Source organism: Haliotis asinina, chromosome 3 (assembly GCF_037392515.1).
Source record: "Haliotis asinina isolate JCU_RB_2024 chromosome 3, JCU_Hal_asi_v2, whole genome shotgun sequence".
NCBI classification, from domain to species: domain Eukaryota; kingdom Metazoa; phylum Mollusca; class Gastropoda; order Lepetellida; family Haliotidae; genus Haliotis; species Haliotis asinina.
Window position 1 is genome coordinate 9,333,586 of NC_090282.1, and position 17,379 is coordinate 9,350,964.

Consider the following 17,379-nt stretch of genomic DNA (forward strand, 5'->3'; position numbering starts at 1 on the left):
GACTTGATTGCTTGATACCTATACGTAGCTGTACTGGAGTGAGTGAGTGAGTGAGTTTAGTTCTACACCGCACTCAGCAATATTCCTGCTAAATGGCGGCGGTCTGTAAATAATCGAGTGTGGACCAGACACTCCACTGACCAACAGCATGTGCATCGATCTGCACAATTGGGAACTGATGACATGTGTCAACCAAGCCAGCGAGCCTGACCACCCGATCCCGTTAGTCGCGTCTTACGACAAGCAGAGTCGCCATTTGTGGCAAGCATGGGTTGCTGGAGGCCTATTTTACCCCGGACCTTCACGGGCCTCACAATAATGGAAGTCTCACAACTGGTAGTTCAGCCGACATTTATGTGATAAGGTGCAATTCTCTAACGGTGGCGGTTAGAATCACGGCTGGGATGAGGAAAAGATACTGGACTTTGGACTGAGAAAGTGTAATCCCAATATATTTGTTAGACTGCAACTTGCAGAAACAAAATGACAATGACTGGACTCGTAAAGACCGCTGTGTTTAACCATTTAACCCCTAGAATAATTAATCAAAAATAGGCGTTTAGAAATAGGATTCTGAAGAACTCGTAAAATCACTGTTCACACACACCAAACCCACCGGAAATCAAGTTACTGACCAGAAATTCGGAAATCGTCTTCATGTCTTGTACATCCTAATCGGACCGAAATGACGTTTTGACCACAGAAATTGAGGAAATCGCCGATTATCTTCTGGACTGATGCTCTGGAATTTCCGGACAATTATGGGCATGTCCTGATGCGTCCCAGATATTGTTTGTTGCTTAACGCCGCACTCGTCAGTCTCCCGGGTGCATGACGGACGGTAACTTCTAGAAAGTTTCAGATTTGTTACAGTCGTACTTTTGCTTCTGTTCATATCATCCATACTCCTACAAATGAATGTTTGAACAGTGGTTAAATATCGGACACATTTCCGTAAACTGCCATGGGCTGACTTGCACGAAGCGATCTTAGCGCCATGTACATTGATTGTGACTCCCATTATTTAACATAGGCTTAAGACAGTACGTAGAGCTAAGATCGCTTTACGCTAGTGGGCTCTGGTTTCAGAAGCAGCATTGGCCTACAACTGTGGTTACAGACTGATATATCAGAGTGCTGACCCCTCTTCCTCCCTCACAGTCCTGTTTAGAAGCATTGAGGAACAGTGAAAAAACAATTGCAACGTAGAAATCATACATTTGAAACGGAATTTACCCACTTGTAATGACATGAATGACAAGGGCAACATAAAACTGATAGTTGCTAACATTGAAATTGAACTGAAAAGGGTTCCAATTTGGTGTAGGTTGTGTGGACACATTTCACATCCAGGGTGTGTGTGCCAGCATGAATGCTATTTAAATAAGTTTCTAAAAATGCTGGAATGCGTGTTTCATTGATCTTTCACAGGTGTGATGGAACACAATCAGTCAGCTGTGGTTTGAGAAGATGATAACAAAGCAAGAGAATATTAAAAATAATATTTATTTACACAACAGCACACATCAGTCATGTCCATATAACAAGTGAGGGAACGGCAATACAGGAGAACATCATTCTGCATTGTTTCATACACATTCAAAATGCTTCCTGTGCTTCCAACTCTTACCATTTACATATCCATACCCTCTATGCCTACTCTGCCACATCCAGGACACCCTCATTCATGGTAACTCCACAAATACAAAGAACATCCTACATCCAGAGACACCAAGGACCCAGTTGGCTCCAAAGACACACATGTATACTTTTGACCTACACCAGGATGCACACAGGGTTTCAGATACATTCAACTTGTAACAGTCAAGTGCACTCAGTAACAGCAGTCGGCTTCATACATCCATAACTGTACATCTTACATGGGCCAACCAGATGGGAGACAGTGATAGGCGCATAGCAAGCCAGTTTTTTTCTTTTAAGCCTGATAGGTTGCAAAACTTTATATTTAGAAAGTATTGGCGACTTGCTTGACCTTTGTAGCAACAATCACATATAACACAGGCTCTTTTGATAATGATAGCTACACCCTTGACTGAACTCTAAAGTAAGAGCAAGATGCCCTCAGGAGTAATATTACATTATCAAAAATAGATTCTTTCACATTGTAGGCTTTTAAATGTGATAAAAAGCATCTTGAAAACACATCTAATTAGACATGTTTTCACTTCAGGTTGCAACTACCAGTACAAAATTCTGAGGTATCTAAAAAGTAAGGAATATTCTCCATTGCTCATATTGATTGTGAAACCTGTATGATCTGAACAAGCAGATGAAAGTGGGAAAGGATGGAACACGTGAAACAGGCCTGTCTGCATTTGTCTATAACATTCCTTTTCATTCAAAGCTATCTAAACACAGATATTATTTCAGCAAAATTGATATCTTAAAATTCATCTGGTCTCACACTATACATCATTAGAGACTGGATAAGCAAATATCTGTTGATTTTACTCTAAATTTAATATGCTTTTCATAAGACACTTAGTGTGATACAGCTTCTGTATTCTTATTGTTTATTATTATAACACCTTGTCATAAAATACAAGCACTCAACTGTTTCCAATGCATCTAGAGTAGCTCAAATAACAAAATGCAAATTGCTCAAGACTGTCACCTTGAGAATGGAGAATGGAGAATGTAATGTTATATATTGTGCTCTTAAAGAAAGTGAATGATTCACATGAAGCTCTAAGCACAATGCATACATGATTTTTTTAAAATGTTTTTAATGATGATGAAAGACTTACTAGTGAGGAAAACAGTTATGCACACAGTTTTCTGTATCTGAAATATTGTGAGGAAGTTTTGATATGTATATACAAAACATTTGGAAACAAAGAGAAAATCCATTTCCCCACAACATAATGTAAAAGGCAGAATCACATAAAGCACTACTTATTTGAATACAAACCAAATATCAAATAAATAAATACATGTATGTGTGTTGTGAAGGAAGTTGTGAGTTGCCTGCAAAAGATTCCAATTATTTCAATATCATGACAAAACACAACTTCACAGACTAGGAAGCTTATAAAGTTTTGCTTTTCAGCTGTCATGATTACTGTCTAATGCAGATATGACAACCCCAGAGTGTTGCAAATAGTAGTTTCAACGTTCAAAATTAGTAGTAGGTTTTTCTAGTGGATATCGTATTGGCGTAGTTTGAAGTTAAAATTTGTAGCGACTAACGATAAAATCATAGAGATTGGTGTTTCTGCTAATGTCTAAATTCACAGCAAGTCATCACCATAATCTTGTACTGGTAAAATTATTAATGGCTGATTTTAGTAGGAAAACGTTTGGATTTAGTTAGCACCATACAATCTGCATCTAAATTTCCAAAACTTCAATGCATCCTTTAAAACTACCTGTATATTCACGGCACTGATTTTACTTTGGTAAGATACCAGAAACTAGGTACAAGCACTTTACATGTGTATCTAGATCCAAAGAGGAATCATGGTTTTATGCTTTCAGCAGTATCACAGCTTGAGACTCAAGAAATGCCTTCCACACACTGTGGCCACAGAAGTTTAGAGTGATAACAATCTGTTACAAAATTCATTATTATATACTTGATCTAGATTTGATTATTTCAAAGTGAAATTGTAACTGCAAACACAGACAAATGTCCTTAGTCTGATCAAGGCAAATGTACGTTATGCTATCTCTAGGTATATCAATTGTGTTTCTAACAATCATACTAAAGGTTTTGTCCCAAATCCCCGCAATTTGAAAATATTTCAAAGATGTGTCATACAAAACTCTGGACTGGTAAAATGGACTTTATAAGAAGTGGAACAAAGGGACAATTTTAGTATATCCATATGTGTACACAGTGTTTATGTGCTCATTATTACTCATGTAACATCACATCATTCGTGTCCTGTACTGAAAAACACTGAACACCGAAAAAGGTTACAATACTGAAATATATCCAAGATCACACTGTCAACAAGTCATTTTGTCAAAAAAAATTTCCAAACATTGTTCTAAACTTTCCCACAGACAACACTCCAATAAAATCCTGATAATGACTTGATGACAGCTTGTTCCCAATACACATTGCAAGTGGATGATGGGTAAATGAGTGGATACATCAGTGAAACAGATATCCTAGATCAAAGTCATCATAATTCCTCCTTAGTTGATTCTGGCTCTGTTTCATCTTCTTCAGGTTCTTCCTCTTCTGCCTCTATTTCTTCCTCAGCTTTCAATGTTGCTAGAGGTTCACTCAGTTCAGCTTCAGTACACGCAGCTGAAACAGATGTGAATGTATGAGCTATGCAATCATTTGCCATCAGAACTTTCTATAGGATTCAATTTGACTCAATTTGTTTGACTATCCAGCTACATTATTTGGCAATAATATCTGAAACAGAAAGCAAAGGATGATAAAGAACTGTGATGATCATAGCTGATCATGAGTTGTTTCCTCATAGTGATTAATGATGATGATTCCCTACATCTGCTATTCATCATTAAATGAAAAATGCAGAGTTCTCTCCCTTGGATATTCAAACAATTAAGCAAACCATGGAATCAACAGTTCAAAGGCAATAGAAGCAATAGCTTGGTGAGAAATGAATCTTTCTGTAGTCAGTGAATCGGTTGAAGGCATTCGTGGCCGAAAGCTATGATTATGCAGTGCCATTTAGAAAGAGGTAAAATGTATAACAGCTGTGCTAAAATTTCTTTCAGCTGTGGGAGCTGTGCCAGTTTAAACTTATCAGAGGGATACACACAGTATGCAGGCTAGACAACCAGTTGTCCGACTTCCATTTTTGTGGAAGTTGCGGTGGCTGAGTGGGCTAGGCGGCTGAGTTTGTGTGCTGGCAATTAGGTGCCGGACTCTGAGGGTGCTGGTACAAATCCCGGATGGGACTCAACCAAAAACGTACAAAATTTGAATAAGAAAGTGTAATCCCAAATATGACATATGTTAAAATTATGAGGAATCGCAATCTAATTTCTCTTTGCTTGTTTTATGATTTTGTTTAAAGTGAAACTCATCAGTATGTTTTCACCACAAACAGACCATTGAGAGAACCTGAACACACATATGTACACATGGCTATTCACTAACACAAGCTACACACCGAAATGACATACCTGCAATATCTCCACAGATGATTCGGTCAGCATTAGGCAAACTCTTGCGTTTGAAAAGCCCAATAATGTCCTCTTCATGTTCCTCGATCAGTGATTCACACTAGAACAGGGCACAGTGCCATCACATATAGGTGCATAGCATACAAAACACAAATTTGTCATATATGTAGAAATAATGCCAGTGATGCTAGCTAATATATCTCATTTTGAGTGCCTCATGATGCTTAAGAGTCAAATGATCATAATCCTATCAATATTCTTATCAATATACCATAATCAACAAATTAGTAGCCGGAGTTCATGAACAAAACCTACCAGCTTCTAGATAAAAGTGACAATTATCTTTAGCAGCTCTCCTCAATAAAACCGAACACATACATGACAGTCCACAGTTTCTTGTGTAGATATTTCCAGAAGACAAGACCACAGAAGGCAAATATTAATACCTGGTGACTATCATCAAATTGACTTTAGAACTAAGTAATACTGCATGCTGTCAGAGTTCATTTGTTAATGCTTTTAATGAGTCCCCAACTTTGTCAAACTCTAATGCATACCATGTTAAAAATCGAGTAATATATATTCAATTGTTGTGTTGATACCTAAGAGATAATATCAGTTCCTCATGAAGGAAACAAGACAACAGACTAAAGTAAAACTGTTCAAAGGAACACTGTCTCACATTCAAACAAATACAAAATGCATTACAACATTAGGACTGAAAAAAATGTTCATGTTTTCTTATTGTAAAGTTCAAAAAGCTTTTGGTCAAAAGATAGTCTCAGATGCTGTGTGTCGTCATCTTACGTAGAAACGTAGTTGTTGCTGTATCTCTCTGTTGATGTTGATGTTCTTGAGAGACAGAGGTTTGCCGTTCCTGGAGTTGGTCCTGACAACGCTCTTCTTTCCATCATCATCTGTTGTCTGAGCATATTCATTCATGCGACTGCAAACCTCTTCAACCAGCTCTGTCAAGTGAGTCTCTGACCTTGCATATGGAATCTAAAAGAAAGGTAGATATATTTTAAGTATTTTGTAGTTGGCACACAACTAAATATCATTTAATCCCTTTCAGGGTCCATTACATCCCCATTTTCCTCATTTTTCAGTCATACCCATTCTGATCCATGAATACTGCATTACTTAGAAAAGCACTGCTTTAAACCTAAAATGCTTCAAATTATGTGACACCATTCAGTTTGTTACAAAAAGGCTGAAAGGTAAAGAAGCAAACTGAAAGTATGTATTTTGCTGCTGTTAGGATTGACTTTGACATGCCAAGACACATTTGTTTATCATGTACCTCTTTGAGAGCCTGGTTGCCTTTTGGATCCACACGGAAACTTCCTGCCTGCAGGGTTTTCTTTGGATCAACTTGACTTATGCTCCAGGCCATTTCATCAACCATGACTCGGCACACTGTAGGTAAACAGAAGACAGTCTTACTATCATCCATAAGCAAGCTGTAAAAGGGAAACTGGACTGCCATCATAGCTCATTTTATTCAAGTTGTTCAAACAATCAATACAGCCATTAAGGTTTAGCTAAACTGTTGATGTCGTATTTTGCACATGGCACCATGGAACACAGTTCTCTTTGTACTTCTCTCCCTTAAAAGTAGTCCTCTGACAACAAACAATGTGTGTTTGAAAAGGTATGGTCAGATTGTTCAACATGGTTGAAACATGTCAACTCCATATTCCACTAGATCAGTGCTCGTGACAAACATGACTAAAGAAAAGAAACTGAGGCTGGATTAAATAAATGATCGTGATTAATAGAGTACATGGCATATCATTATATGCAGACATAAAACCACACGCTACCTCTAATCATGATCAGTGACTACACTATATAATGGATAGGAAATAGGCTGTTTCATACTTGAATTCCATGGCATAAATACACATTGTTCCTAAGCTCACCAGCACAATACAGTTGCTTATCTTTCTGTGTTTCTCCAACAGTAAACAGCACCAGTAGACACATGGCAATGCACAGCAGATCCATTCTCAGGCTGTCAATGAGAAAATATATAAGTATTAAAGACTAAGCAGAAAGTACGCAAACACACAAAACTCATATTGTTTTGAACAGCAATATTTAATGGTGTATTATTTATTTTAAGGGCCACTAAACTCCACCTTTTGAAAAGAGTTGAATCATGGATTAGTGTGTGGGTATCTAGTCCTAAACTCAAAAGGCTTGTGTTTTACTGCATGTTAACAGATAAGTGTATCGAAAAGAATTAAAGAAAAGGATATATTCATTAGTTGCCATGGAATACAGCCAGTTCAGTTGGAAATAATCAGTTTGTCTCAAACAGAGACCTGTGAAAATCAAAGGGAGGCAACTACTTACAAACCAATCACACATTGAGCACCTGTCAAAACTTAAACGAGGCAAGTATGTGGATTATAAAGGATGAAATATTTGAGCATTATTTCTGTCTAGTTATCCTTAGTACTGTTTGAGTAACTGCCAGCATTATACCCGGTTGCCAGTCTTCGTTGTCAGCATGGAGCGTCTACCGGCACTGCCAGCTGAGAGAGTCGTGGTGATTGCTCATTGGCGGAGAAGTGACTCGTAGAACAGATCACACAATTGACAAATGTTTGTATTCAAATTAATAAACAACCTGGGAAAAAGCATTTTGCATTTTAAGAAATCTCACGTTTGCCCTGTTGTCAATGCACGTCACCTGTTTACTTGTCCAAATAGATTGTTCTACACTGTCCAACACGCTGGCGACACGCCGGTATGTTTTCGTCTGCACGTCTCGCGACTTGCTTAGCACACCACCAACGTTGAAAACACACCTTGTCAAATGAAACTCACGGACTGTACATTAATATATAGTTCAATCCCCTTACGGGAACAATAGCAATGTTTTCGTCTCACAAAACCAGAAGACAGCAAAATGTTTACAATTGTGTATGCTATAAGTGTCTCCATGCTTTGGGTCCTATTTGAACGAATGGTTTTGGTTCTAACAACCAACATTCACTTAAAAATACCAAGATGATATCAAATTTGTAGCCTGGTATCTTGTGATATTATTGGAGCTATAGAAAACAGATTGCATGCATCACTTCATCACTCAGTTCTTGTACACGTATTTTATAATTCCTTGGGTGTATATAGAACAAGAACATACGTAACACATCGTTCAAATACAACCACTAATGCGTCAAATGAGGACATGAGCTTAATGGGAGAAGATATTGAGAACGTTGAACAAATCCCGGAGCATGCATGTCGTTTTGATGGGAAACGTTGAATCCGAACGACATACTAGATAAACTAAAACATAAGTATCTGCACTGAATATTGAATATATGCAATATATATCTGGAAACCATGTCAGGCACGAGGTGCATGCTGATATTCAAACACACCGATGTCAAAATGTGTACCAAGTTTATGATAGGTCAGATGAAGAGAGACTTGTCATCAGCTGTTCGCAAGGTACAACCATGTGCCACGAACTGTGACACTCACACAACGGTTAAGAAAAGACACTTGAGTTTACAAAGATCGCGCAATCCACGTGAAATAATGAAAAGAGGTCCCCAAGAGCTACATGAGTGTGTACGCACACTGTACAGTCTGGTACAGCCTCAGAACGTAAGCAGTGTCTCCCACGTTCCTGATCACATCAAGAGACCTGTGTATGTGCAGACAGGGAGTGTTCCTGTGGCCAGCAAGCCGATTCCACTGAAGAACCAGACCCAGATAGATGGGATGAAAGCAGCCTGCTCCTTGGCAAGTAACATCCTCGAAAAGGCTGGAGAAGCCGTTAGGGTGAGATGAACAGTACCTGTCAGTGTATATAGATAAGCACCTCAGGTATGAGGCATTTTTTTCATAATGGACCACTAATACTGTTGGTTAAAAATACCTGTGCTTCATATTAAGAAGTTTTGTACACAAACGTGTTTAAAATAATACATTTGTCTGGTTCACCCCCCTATATAGTTCTGAAATGTAAAGATTAATTGTGTCTTCAGTGTATTTCAGCTTAATGTTGTTTACATTCAAGAGAAGGTTTTGTTAAGGAGGCGTCAGTTCATTTCACGTTGATGATGCTATCCTCTCTGACTTCATCTACTTCAAGAGACCTAATGTGGTAGTTTTTATATGTCAGGTGATGGAGAACATTCAGATACTTTGAAGACATGTTGAAGTTCAACTTGTTGTGAAGTATCAACCCTGGCTCATCCACCTACTCATACTCTCAATTACTTCAGATAGGCGTGACAACAGATGAAATTGACCAGCTTGTCCACAGATTGTCCATAGAGAACAATGCATATCCATCTCCACTGTTGTACAAGGGCTTCCCCAAGTCTGTGTGTACGTCTGTCAACAATGTTGCTTGTCACGGCATCCCTGACAGTAGGCCCTTGATGGACGGAGACATCATCAACATTGATGTGACAGTAGGCACATTCCCTATCCAGTATTACAATGCTTCCATGGGGAAACAGTAGTTTTGGTTAGAGTAGATCCTAGGCAACCTGTGTTGACCCGTGAATGACCGGGGTAGAATAGGCCTCCAGCAACCCATGCTTGCCATAAAAGGCGACCCTGCTTGTCGTAAGAGGCGACTAACGGGATCAGGTGGTCAGGCTCACTGACTTGGTTGACACATGTCATCAATTCCCAGTTGCGCAGATTGATGCCCGTGCTTTTGTTCACTGGATTGTCTGGTCCAGACTTGATTATTTACCGATGAGATCACTACCGTAGAGGTGGAATATTGCTGAGTGCGGCGTAAAACTAAACACACTCACCCATAGGAGACAAGTAAATGCATCATTTTGTTAGTAGTTTAACATTGAACTCAGCAATGTACATGTCAAATGACTGTAATTATTTGAGTCTACAATCAAGAGATCAACAGCATGATTGATCTACACAATCGTGATAGGATGATATGCGTCGACCAAGTCAGAGATTCTGACCACCCGATTCCATTTGTCGGCTCTTACAGTACAAATGGATCATTTGATCTGGCTGATAGTCTGTTAAGGTAGCCTTATGGTGTAGACTGCTGTTCAAAATATCTGTCACTTGATTGTCTGGTCAGGACACAACAGTTACTGTAATGGGTGACAAACAAATCAGTATTACATGTTAACATGGTTTACAATGGTGTAGCTGTGTGGGAAAATCAGTGCCAAGTCATGCTAACAGTTTTAGTTCAGGTGCATTATATAATGTCCATTTCTGGTGTGCTTGTACTATACAAGTCAACATTTATGGAGATCTGTGAGTAACGAACATTTCAAATAAGTTCCTTCATGACAGGTCATTTTGGTCACACGAAAGAATACTGCGTTTGTTAACCTGTGAAGAATTGATCTTCAGTATCCCATGTTTGTCGCAAGAGGCAACTAACAGGGTTGGATGGTCAGGCTTGCTGAATTGGTATCCCAGTTGCGTAGATTGATGTTCATGCTGTTGAATAACGGATTTGTCTGGTCCCAACTCAATTATTTGCAGACTGCTACCGTTTAGCAGCAATATTGCTGAGTGTGGCGCAAAACTGGACTCGCTCATTCACACACTCACTCACTCACTCACTCGATACTTTTTTGAAAATGTAACCATTTTGACATTAGTTTCAATGTCACAACCATTGTAAAACCATTGTGTTATTGATTGTTTGATTTACATATTGCTGCATTCCTCTGAATTTTGTGTCACATTAACCACAGGTTTGAAAAACAATATTGATTTACACGCAACATCAATATTGATTGTGGTTAGGGACAAATAAATTGAACTGCAGTAAATTGCTGCAGTTCAAAATGTATGTTTCTCTTAAAAAAACTTTCTCATGTTTACCGACATGAAAGAAAATTGATTTGTGTATTGATCTAGTATCATCTTTGTTGTCTAGGTGTACTTGAATGGTTACCATGGTGACTGCTCGAAGACGTTTCTGGTTGGCAATGTTGACAGGGGAGGTCAGTTGTTGGTTGATGTTGCAAGACATTGCCGAGATGCAGGTGTTTCTGTTTGCAAACCGGGTGTCAGATTCTGTGAAATTGGCAAAGCAATCAGGTTTGTCACATTGCTAATACCATGCAGAGGCAAAGCCTTACCAACGTTAGGAAACTGATTTCCTTAAACTGTTGTTTGTGTTAAGCAGCTTTTGTAATGCATGTTAGTTCACTAGACTGAGATTATAAAATTGGTTTGAGAACAAGGAAATGTCAAGTGATGGTAGTCTATATTGATGAGATGGATTTAAGGCTGTTACTCCGAATCAATTAGGGGGTAAGTGAGTATGGTTTTACGTCAATTTTAACAATGTTACAGCTTTATCACAATTGGGTCACCAGAAGTGGGCTTCACACATTATACCCATGTGGGGAACTGAACCCTAGTCTTCAATGTGACGAGCAAACTTTTTAACCACTACACTACCCTCCAGCCCCTCTGAAAAAATTAACACTGCTGTATTTGCCATAAACAGTAACTGATCAATAATGTAACTGATATAACCATTGGTTGACACATCTTAGATTGCTGTTCATGATGTTGATCACTGGATTGCCTAGACCAGCCTTGATAAGTTACAGACAAGTGCCATACAGCTGGAATATTGCTGAATGTGGCATTTAACATGTTAAACAAAAAACAAAAGTACAAACCAATCCTGGTGCAGATGGGTAACCTAGTGGTTAACCCATTTGTTGTGAGCTAGCTAGCTCGCTAGCTCGCTTACTCACTCGCTCACCCACTCACTCACTCAAGCAGAATTGTCCAAAGATATTACTGACTTATTTCAACTTTAAGTACTACTCAGATGATGACAATGATTTGTAAATGATTGTTCACAGATGACCTGTATTTTCCTTTAGTTCTGCTGCTCACAGTGCTGGATTCTCTGTCATCCCTGAATTCTGTGGACATGGAATAGGAGAAAACTTTCATGAAAAGCCTGATATCCTCCACTTTGGTTTGTACAAAACAATTCATATATTGGGTCTTAAACTGGGATTGTACAGCAAAGTAATTATGGCTATAGTACAGTGGTTCAGTTTGTCAAGGCAGTGAAATAGTAGGCCTTTGTAAAGTAATTTACACGTGTTCTTACCAATGACACTCTGATGCTATGGGGTAAGCCCATAAGTGTAGCTCAGGGATAGCAGGACCAAACTGTCCACAGCAGTTCAGGGACTGAACTGACCACAGGGGTATAGGGACAGAGCTGACCGCATGGGTACAGGGACTGAACTGACCACATGGGTACAGGGACAGAACTGACCACATGGGTACAGGGACTGAAATGACCACATGGGTACAGGGACAGAGCTGACCACACAGGTACAGGGACTGAGCTGACCACAGGAGTACAGGGTCAGAGCTGACCACAGGGGTACAGGGACAGAGCAGACCACTGGGGTACAGGGAATGAACTGACCACATGGGTACAGGGACTGAGCTGACCACAGGGGTACAGGGACAGAGCTGACCACACAGGTACAGGGACTGAGCTGACCACAGGAGTACAGGGTCAGAGCTGACCACAGGGGTACAGGGACTGAACTGACCACATGGGTACAGGGACAGAGCTGACCACACAGGTACAGGGACAGAGCTGACCACAGGAGTACAGGGTCAGAGCTGACCACATGGGTACAGGGACTGAAATGACCACATGGGTACAATGACAGAGCTGACCACATGGGTACAGTGACTGAACTGACCACATGGGTACAGGGACAGAACTGACCACATGGGTACAGGGACAGAGCTGACCACATGGGTACAGGGACTGAACTGACCACATGGGTACAGGGACAGAGCAGACCACTGGGGTACAGGGACTGAGCTGACCACATGGGTACAGGGACTGAGCTGACCACACAGGTACAGGGACAGAGCTGACCACAGGGTACAGGGACTGAACTGACCACATGGGTACAGGGACTGAGCAGACCACATGGGTACAGGGACTGAACTGACCACATGGGTACAGGGACTGAACTGACCAAAGGGGTACAGGGACAGAGCTGACCACACAGGTACAGGGACAGAGCTGACCACAGGAGTACAGGGTCAGAGCTGACCACAGGGGTACAGGGACTGAAATGACCACATGGGTACAGGGACAGAGCTGACCACAGGGGTACAGGGACTGAACTGACCACATGGGTACAGGGACAGAGCTGACCACACAGGTACAGGGACTGAGCTGACCACAGGAGTACAGGGTCAGAGCTGACCACAGGGGTACAGGGACAGAGCTGACCACATGGGTACAGGGACTGAAATGACCACATGGGTACAGGGACAGAGCTGACCACATGGGTACAGGGACTGAACTGACCACAGGGGTACAGGGACAGAGCTGACCACATGGGTACAGTGACTGAACTGACCACATGGGTACAGGGACAGAACTGACCACATGGGTACAGGGACAGCACCCTCATTGATGTTAATGATTGCCTACCTTTAAGCACCAATTTTCCTCACTTACTATTGATGGCATCTTGTATTGTGTAGATATCATGACAGTGTCAAGTTGTTTAATTAGTCTAATGTATTTGCAGAGCATCATGATGAGGCTGTCATGGCACCGAGGATGACTTTCACTGTTGGTGAGTTTCTCTATGTGTAGGATTGTTGTTACACATAATTTAATCACCCATGCTGGCTCTCAGCTCTATGTCTCTCCTCGCATTTGGTCCTGGTTGATAACTTGCCTCATTGAGACATTTCAGAACCAATTACCAGTGGTCACTTCATCCCTTGTAGTAGTCTGTTTTTCATCACACTAATACTGGTGCCATGCAACTGAAACTAATATGACTTTCACCCTGAGTAGTATTATATGGTTTTGTGTTAGCAAAACTACTTTCAGCAAAACCATTTTTTATTACAGTTTAATGAATTGTGCCATCCACTGGGGTATGAAAAGTAGGAGGGACATCAAAGATTTCTGAGACTGCATTTGAATCATGGAATCCTTTAGAACTTTGATTTGAATATTAGGAATATGAAAAGGATCTATTAGTTTCTATCATACATTGTTAATTTCTAACTCAATGTGTAGAACATGTTTGTGGCCCTTAAACATGTTGTTTCATGGCTTAAATGACTGGATATTTGCTGTACTGATTTCTTCAGCATCTTTATCACTTCCAGGTGCTACAATGCACGCTTTTGTCCACAGAGCCAATTATTTGTTCGGGACATCCAGACTTCCGTATCTTGGAGGATGGTTGGACAGCAGTGACTTTGGACAGCTGCAGATCTGCCCAGTTTGAGCATACTGTGCTAATCACAGAGGAAGGGGTGGAGATCCTCACACTGTGAGGTGTTGAGAGTGAAATAAATTTATAGTTTTGAACGTATCATATGGGAGTTTACATTGTATTTTTAATGATATGGATCCCTCACATAACTGCCAAATGTGTGACACACTAGTACAGGGTAAGAATTGATCTGATCTTTAATATTGGTTTTGGTAGACATAGAAGAAATATCTTGATGAAAAATGAGTTTAGTAGATTGGCACAAAAGGTGAGCTTCTGGGCCTAGAAAACCATTTGCTGATACCAGACTTCTACTCAGCTCAAGGTGGGGTTAGAAGAGATACATAGTAACAAATGTAAGGCGTGGACGATGACTCAGTCGATTAAGTGGCCAATCTCGACTGCTTTAATGGCGTGTGCTTATAATATTGATCACTTGTTTGGCAGACTAGATTCAATCATTTGCAGTCCGTGGTTATATGCCCAGAGCTGGATTATTGCTGAGTGGTTTTTTAAGTCAATACACTGAGCTCAGATGATAATGTAGAACATTGTTTTAAAGTGATCTATTGACCAAAACATTACTCTTTAGTTCCTCTGAATAATAGAGTTTGTAAATTATCAACTTCTTCATCTATGGACCCAATGTCCAGAATAAGAATCCTCGTGAAAGATGACCCAACGACTGACATGCCAAAACAGACAGCATGGCCGTTTGCTAGACTGTTTTTGGTTGTCAACAGTCGGTCTAGTATGTTTTGTCGGCCTGGTTGATGAAGGATGAATTAGGATTCTGGATCAAGTGAATCAATATTCAGTTGAATGAGCAATGACCCCACCATCTGGCAATGACGTCACAACAAAGCAGACGACTGATATTATAAATTGCAACTCTGACCTCATTTCAGATGTTCCCGTGGGCGTCATTATATGTCCCTAGACTAAAACTAAAAGCACATGCCTGTAATACAACTGGCCCCCTGCAGATGCTGTGCATGTGTCTAGTGTTGGCTGCCATTTATTTCATCTTAACTAATCGTAAAAGATTCAGGGCTTAGAGCACTCTGACTTGCTGTAGTGACATTATCACCTGTTTTAGTAAAACATTCTGGAATTGCTAACGGCAGCAGTGCTCTGTCTAATATATTATGAACGACTTATTCGGTTACTGAATATCGCTGATGTAATCACTTCAGTCATTATTTAAATTGAGCCTGTCTCTCCATGACCATTGATGACATACTTCTGCAGACAACTTGTACTCATCAAATTAGGTCTGTGAAGTTTAGTCCCCCCCCCCACCAAATCAATACTAGTACTTGTATTTCTTTTGTTTTGACATACAACAGTATGTCAGTTCATTTGTTAAACATGTTTTTTCCTGATATATTTTACTTGTGACAGTAGATTACGTCAAACATGACTGATGTTGATAGAGACTTCAGGTTGCAGATGTTCATGGTAAGTGTTGACGTTCCTGCTTGGTTCAGGTTACTGCAGAGTAAAAACTTACAATGCGCACAGAAGGATTTTTGTCAGAACAAACACACTGTTATACATACAAAAGAAAAGAAAAAAATTGGCAACTTGTGATGCAAGTTTATTGGCGATCAGCAGTTAATGTCTGAGCACATCTGCAGGATAATATCTTTGGTATGTACTTTATGACGATATAGCTTGTGGTGCTTATTGACTGTGTACTTCAGCTTGTGATGAACATATTGACTGTGTACATCAACTTGTTGCTTATTGATTGTGTATATCAGCTTGTGGTGCTTACTTGCTGAGTATATGAGCTTGTAGTACTTACTGACAGGGTATATCAGCTTGTGCTTATTGACTGTGTACATCAGCTTGTGGTGCTAATTTCATGGGTATATCAGTTTGTGGTGCTTATTGACTGTCCATATCAAATTGCGGTGCTTGTTGACTGGGTAAATCAGCTTGTGTTTATTGACTGTGTACATCAGTTTGTGGTGCTTATTGACTGTGTATATCAGCTTGTGCTTACTGATTGGGTAAATCAGCTTGTGTTTATTGACTGGATACATCAGCTTGTGGTGCTTATTGACTGTGTATATCGGCTTGTGCTTATTGATTGGGTACATCAGCTTGTGGCTTATTGTGTGGTGCTGAATATATCTGAAACTGGTGCTTACTTGCTGAGATGCCTTTGACTAGGTATATCAGCTTGTGATGCTAAATGACTGTGTTTGCGGAGTATTCTTACAAATGAAAGACCTTGTTTTGAAAGACCTTTAATAAACACTTTAACTCAGGTGAAGGAACTGCTGGCACAGATGAGCACAATGGCTGAGTACATCGGTGATTTGTGATTAATGAGTGTGTATATCAGCAAGTAGAATAACCAAATAACTACATTTATTAAGCGAATTCTGCTTACTAATAGTCATATCACGTGTTTATCAACGATTATGCCCTCAAGGTATGCTTATCGACAGAGCATGTAAGTTGAATATCCTCATTAATGTGTGCAATTGGAGTGTGTATGGCCGCGAATAGGGTGCCTTTTCTGAGGTTGCTGAGAATGCCCCAATCAGAGCATGTTGAGAAGCTGTGCTTATCCATGAGTACATCAGCATGCTCTATTAAAGACATATCCGTAAACTGTGCTTATCCATGGAACTTGGCAACAAGCTGTGCGTGTCCACATAGTATATCAATAAACTATGCTTATATTCAATGAGTTCATCCACTGAGTATATCAGTAAACTGTGCTTATCCACTGGTGATATCCGTAAAGTGTGCTTATATTCAATGAGTTTAGTGATAAACTCTGCTTAGACTCTGAGTACATCAGCAAGATGAGCTTATCCATTGAGTATATCAGTAAACTGTGCTTTCCCCACGGTGCATCAGTGGATAAGCAGTATATATCAGTAAACTCTGCCTGTACACCGAGTATACCAATAAACTGTGCCTATACTATGAGTACATCAGTAAGGTA

General features: G+C 40.1%; 2 protein-coding genes across 4 annotated transcripts; one reads left to right on the forward strand and one right to left on the reverse strand.

The window, feature by feature from the left end:
- Positions 1-1,488: 1,488 nt before the first annotated feature.
- LOC137279193 (protein canopy homolog 2-like) lies at positions 1,489-7,936 on the reverse strand. 3 transcript variants are annotated; one of them, XM_067811685.1, is made up of 6 exons: positions 7,835-7,936; positions 7,059-7,150; positions 6,437-6,552; positions 5,941-6,135; positions 5,134-5,233; positions 1,489-4,279 (listed from the first exon to the last, which is right to left on the reverse strand). In XM_067811685.1, the coding sequence occupies exons 2-6, from the start codon at positions 7,141-7,143 to the stop codon at positions 4,152-4,154; spliced, it is 624 nt and encodes a 207-aa protein (XP_067667786.1). In that variant the 5' UTR covers positions 7,144-7,150; positions 7,835-7,936; the 3' UTR covers positions 1,489-4,151. The 3 variants fall into 3 exon arrangements, with proteins under 3 accessions (XP_067667786.1, XP_067667787.1, XP_067667788.1); XM_067811686.1 differs by having other exon boundaries at positions 1,490-4,279; positions 7,808-7,935; XM_067811687.1 differs by having other exon boundaries at positions 1,491-4,279; positions 7,627-7,847.
- Positions 7,937-8,067: 131 nt separating this feature from the next.
- LOC137279194 (methionine aminopeptidase 1D, mitochondrial-like) lies at positions 8,068-14,513 on the forward strand. Its single transcript, XM_067811690.1, has 6 exons — positions 8,068-8,937; positions 9,384-9,575; positions 11,042-11,205; positions 12,009-12,106; positions 13,707-13,754; positions 14,330-14,513. Exons 1-6 carry the CDS (start codon positions 8,494-8,496, stop codon positions 14,470-14,472), a joined length of 1,089 nt encoding a protein of 362 aa, XP_067667791.1. The 5' UTR covers positions 8,068-8,493; the 3' UTR covers positions 14,473-14,513.
- Positions 14,514-17,379: the final 2,866 nt, after the last annotated feature.

Excerpts from the sequence above, each read along its gene's own strand:
- LOC137279193 (XM_067811685.1), bottom strand. The coding sequence starts at position 7,143 with ATGGATCTGCTGTGCATTGCCATGTGTCTACTGGTGCTGTTTACTGTT. Across the intron at positions 6,553-7,058 it reads TAAGCAACTGTATTGTGCTG|TGTGCCGAGTCATGGTTGAT; the intron begins GTGAGCTTAGGA and ends GTTTACCTACAG. Across the intron at positions 5,234-5,940 it reads AGCAACAACTACGTTTCTAC|TGTGAATCACTGATCGAGGA; the intron begins GTAAGATGACGA and ends GCCCTGTTCTAG.
- LOC137279194 (XM_067811690.1), top strand. The coding sequence starts at position 8,494 with ATGTCAGGCACGAGGTGCATGCTGATATTCAAACACACCGATGTCAAA. Across the intron at positions 9,576-11,041 it reads TCATCAACATTGATGTGACA|GTGTACTTGAATGGTTACCA; the intron begins GTAGGCACATTC and ends TTTGTTGTCTAG. Across the intron at positions 12,107-13,706 it reads GCCTGATATCCTCCACTTTG|AGCATCATGATGAGGCTGTC; the intron begins GTTTGTACAAAA and ends ATGTATTTGCAG.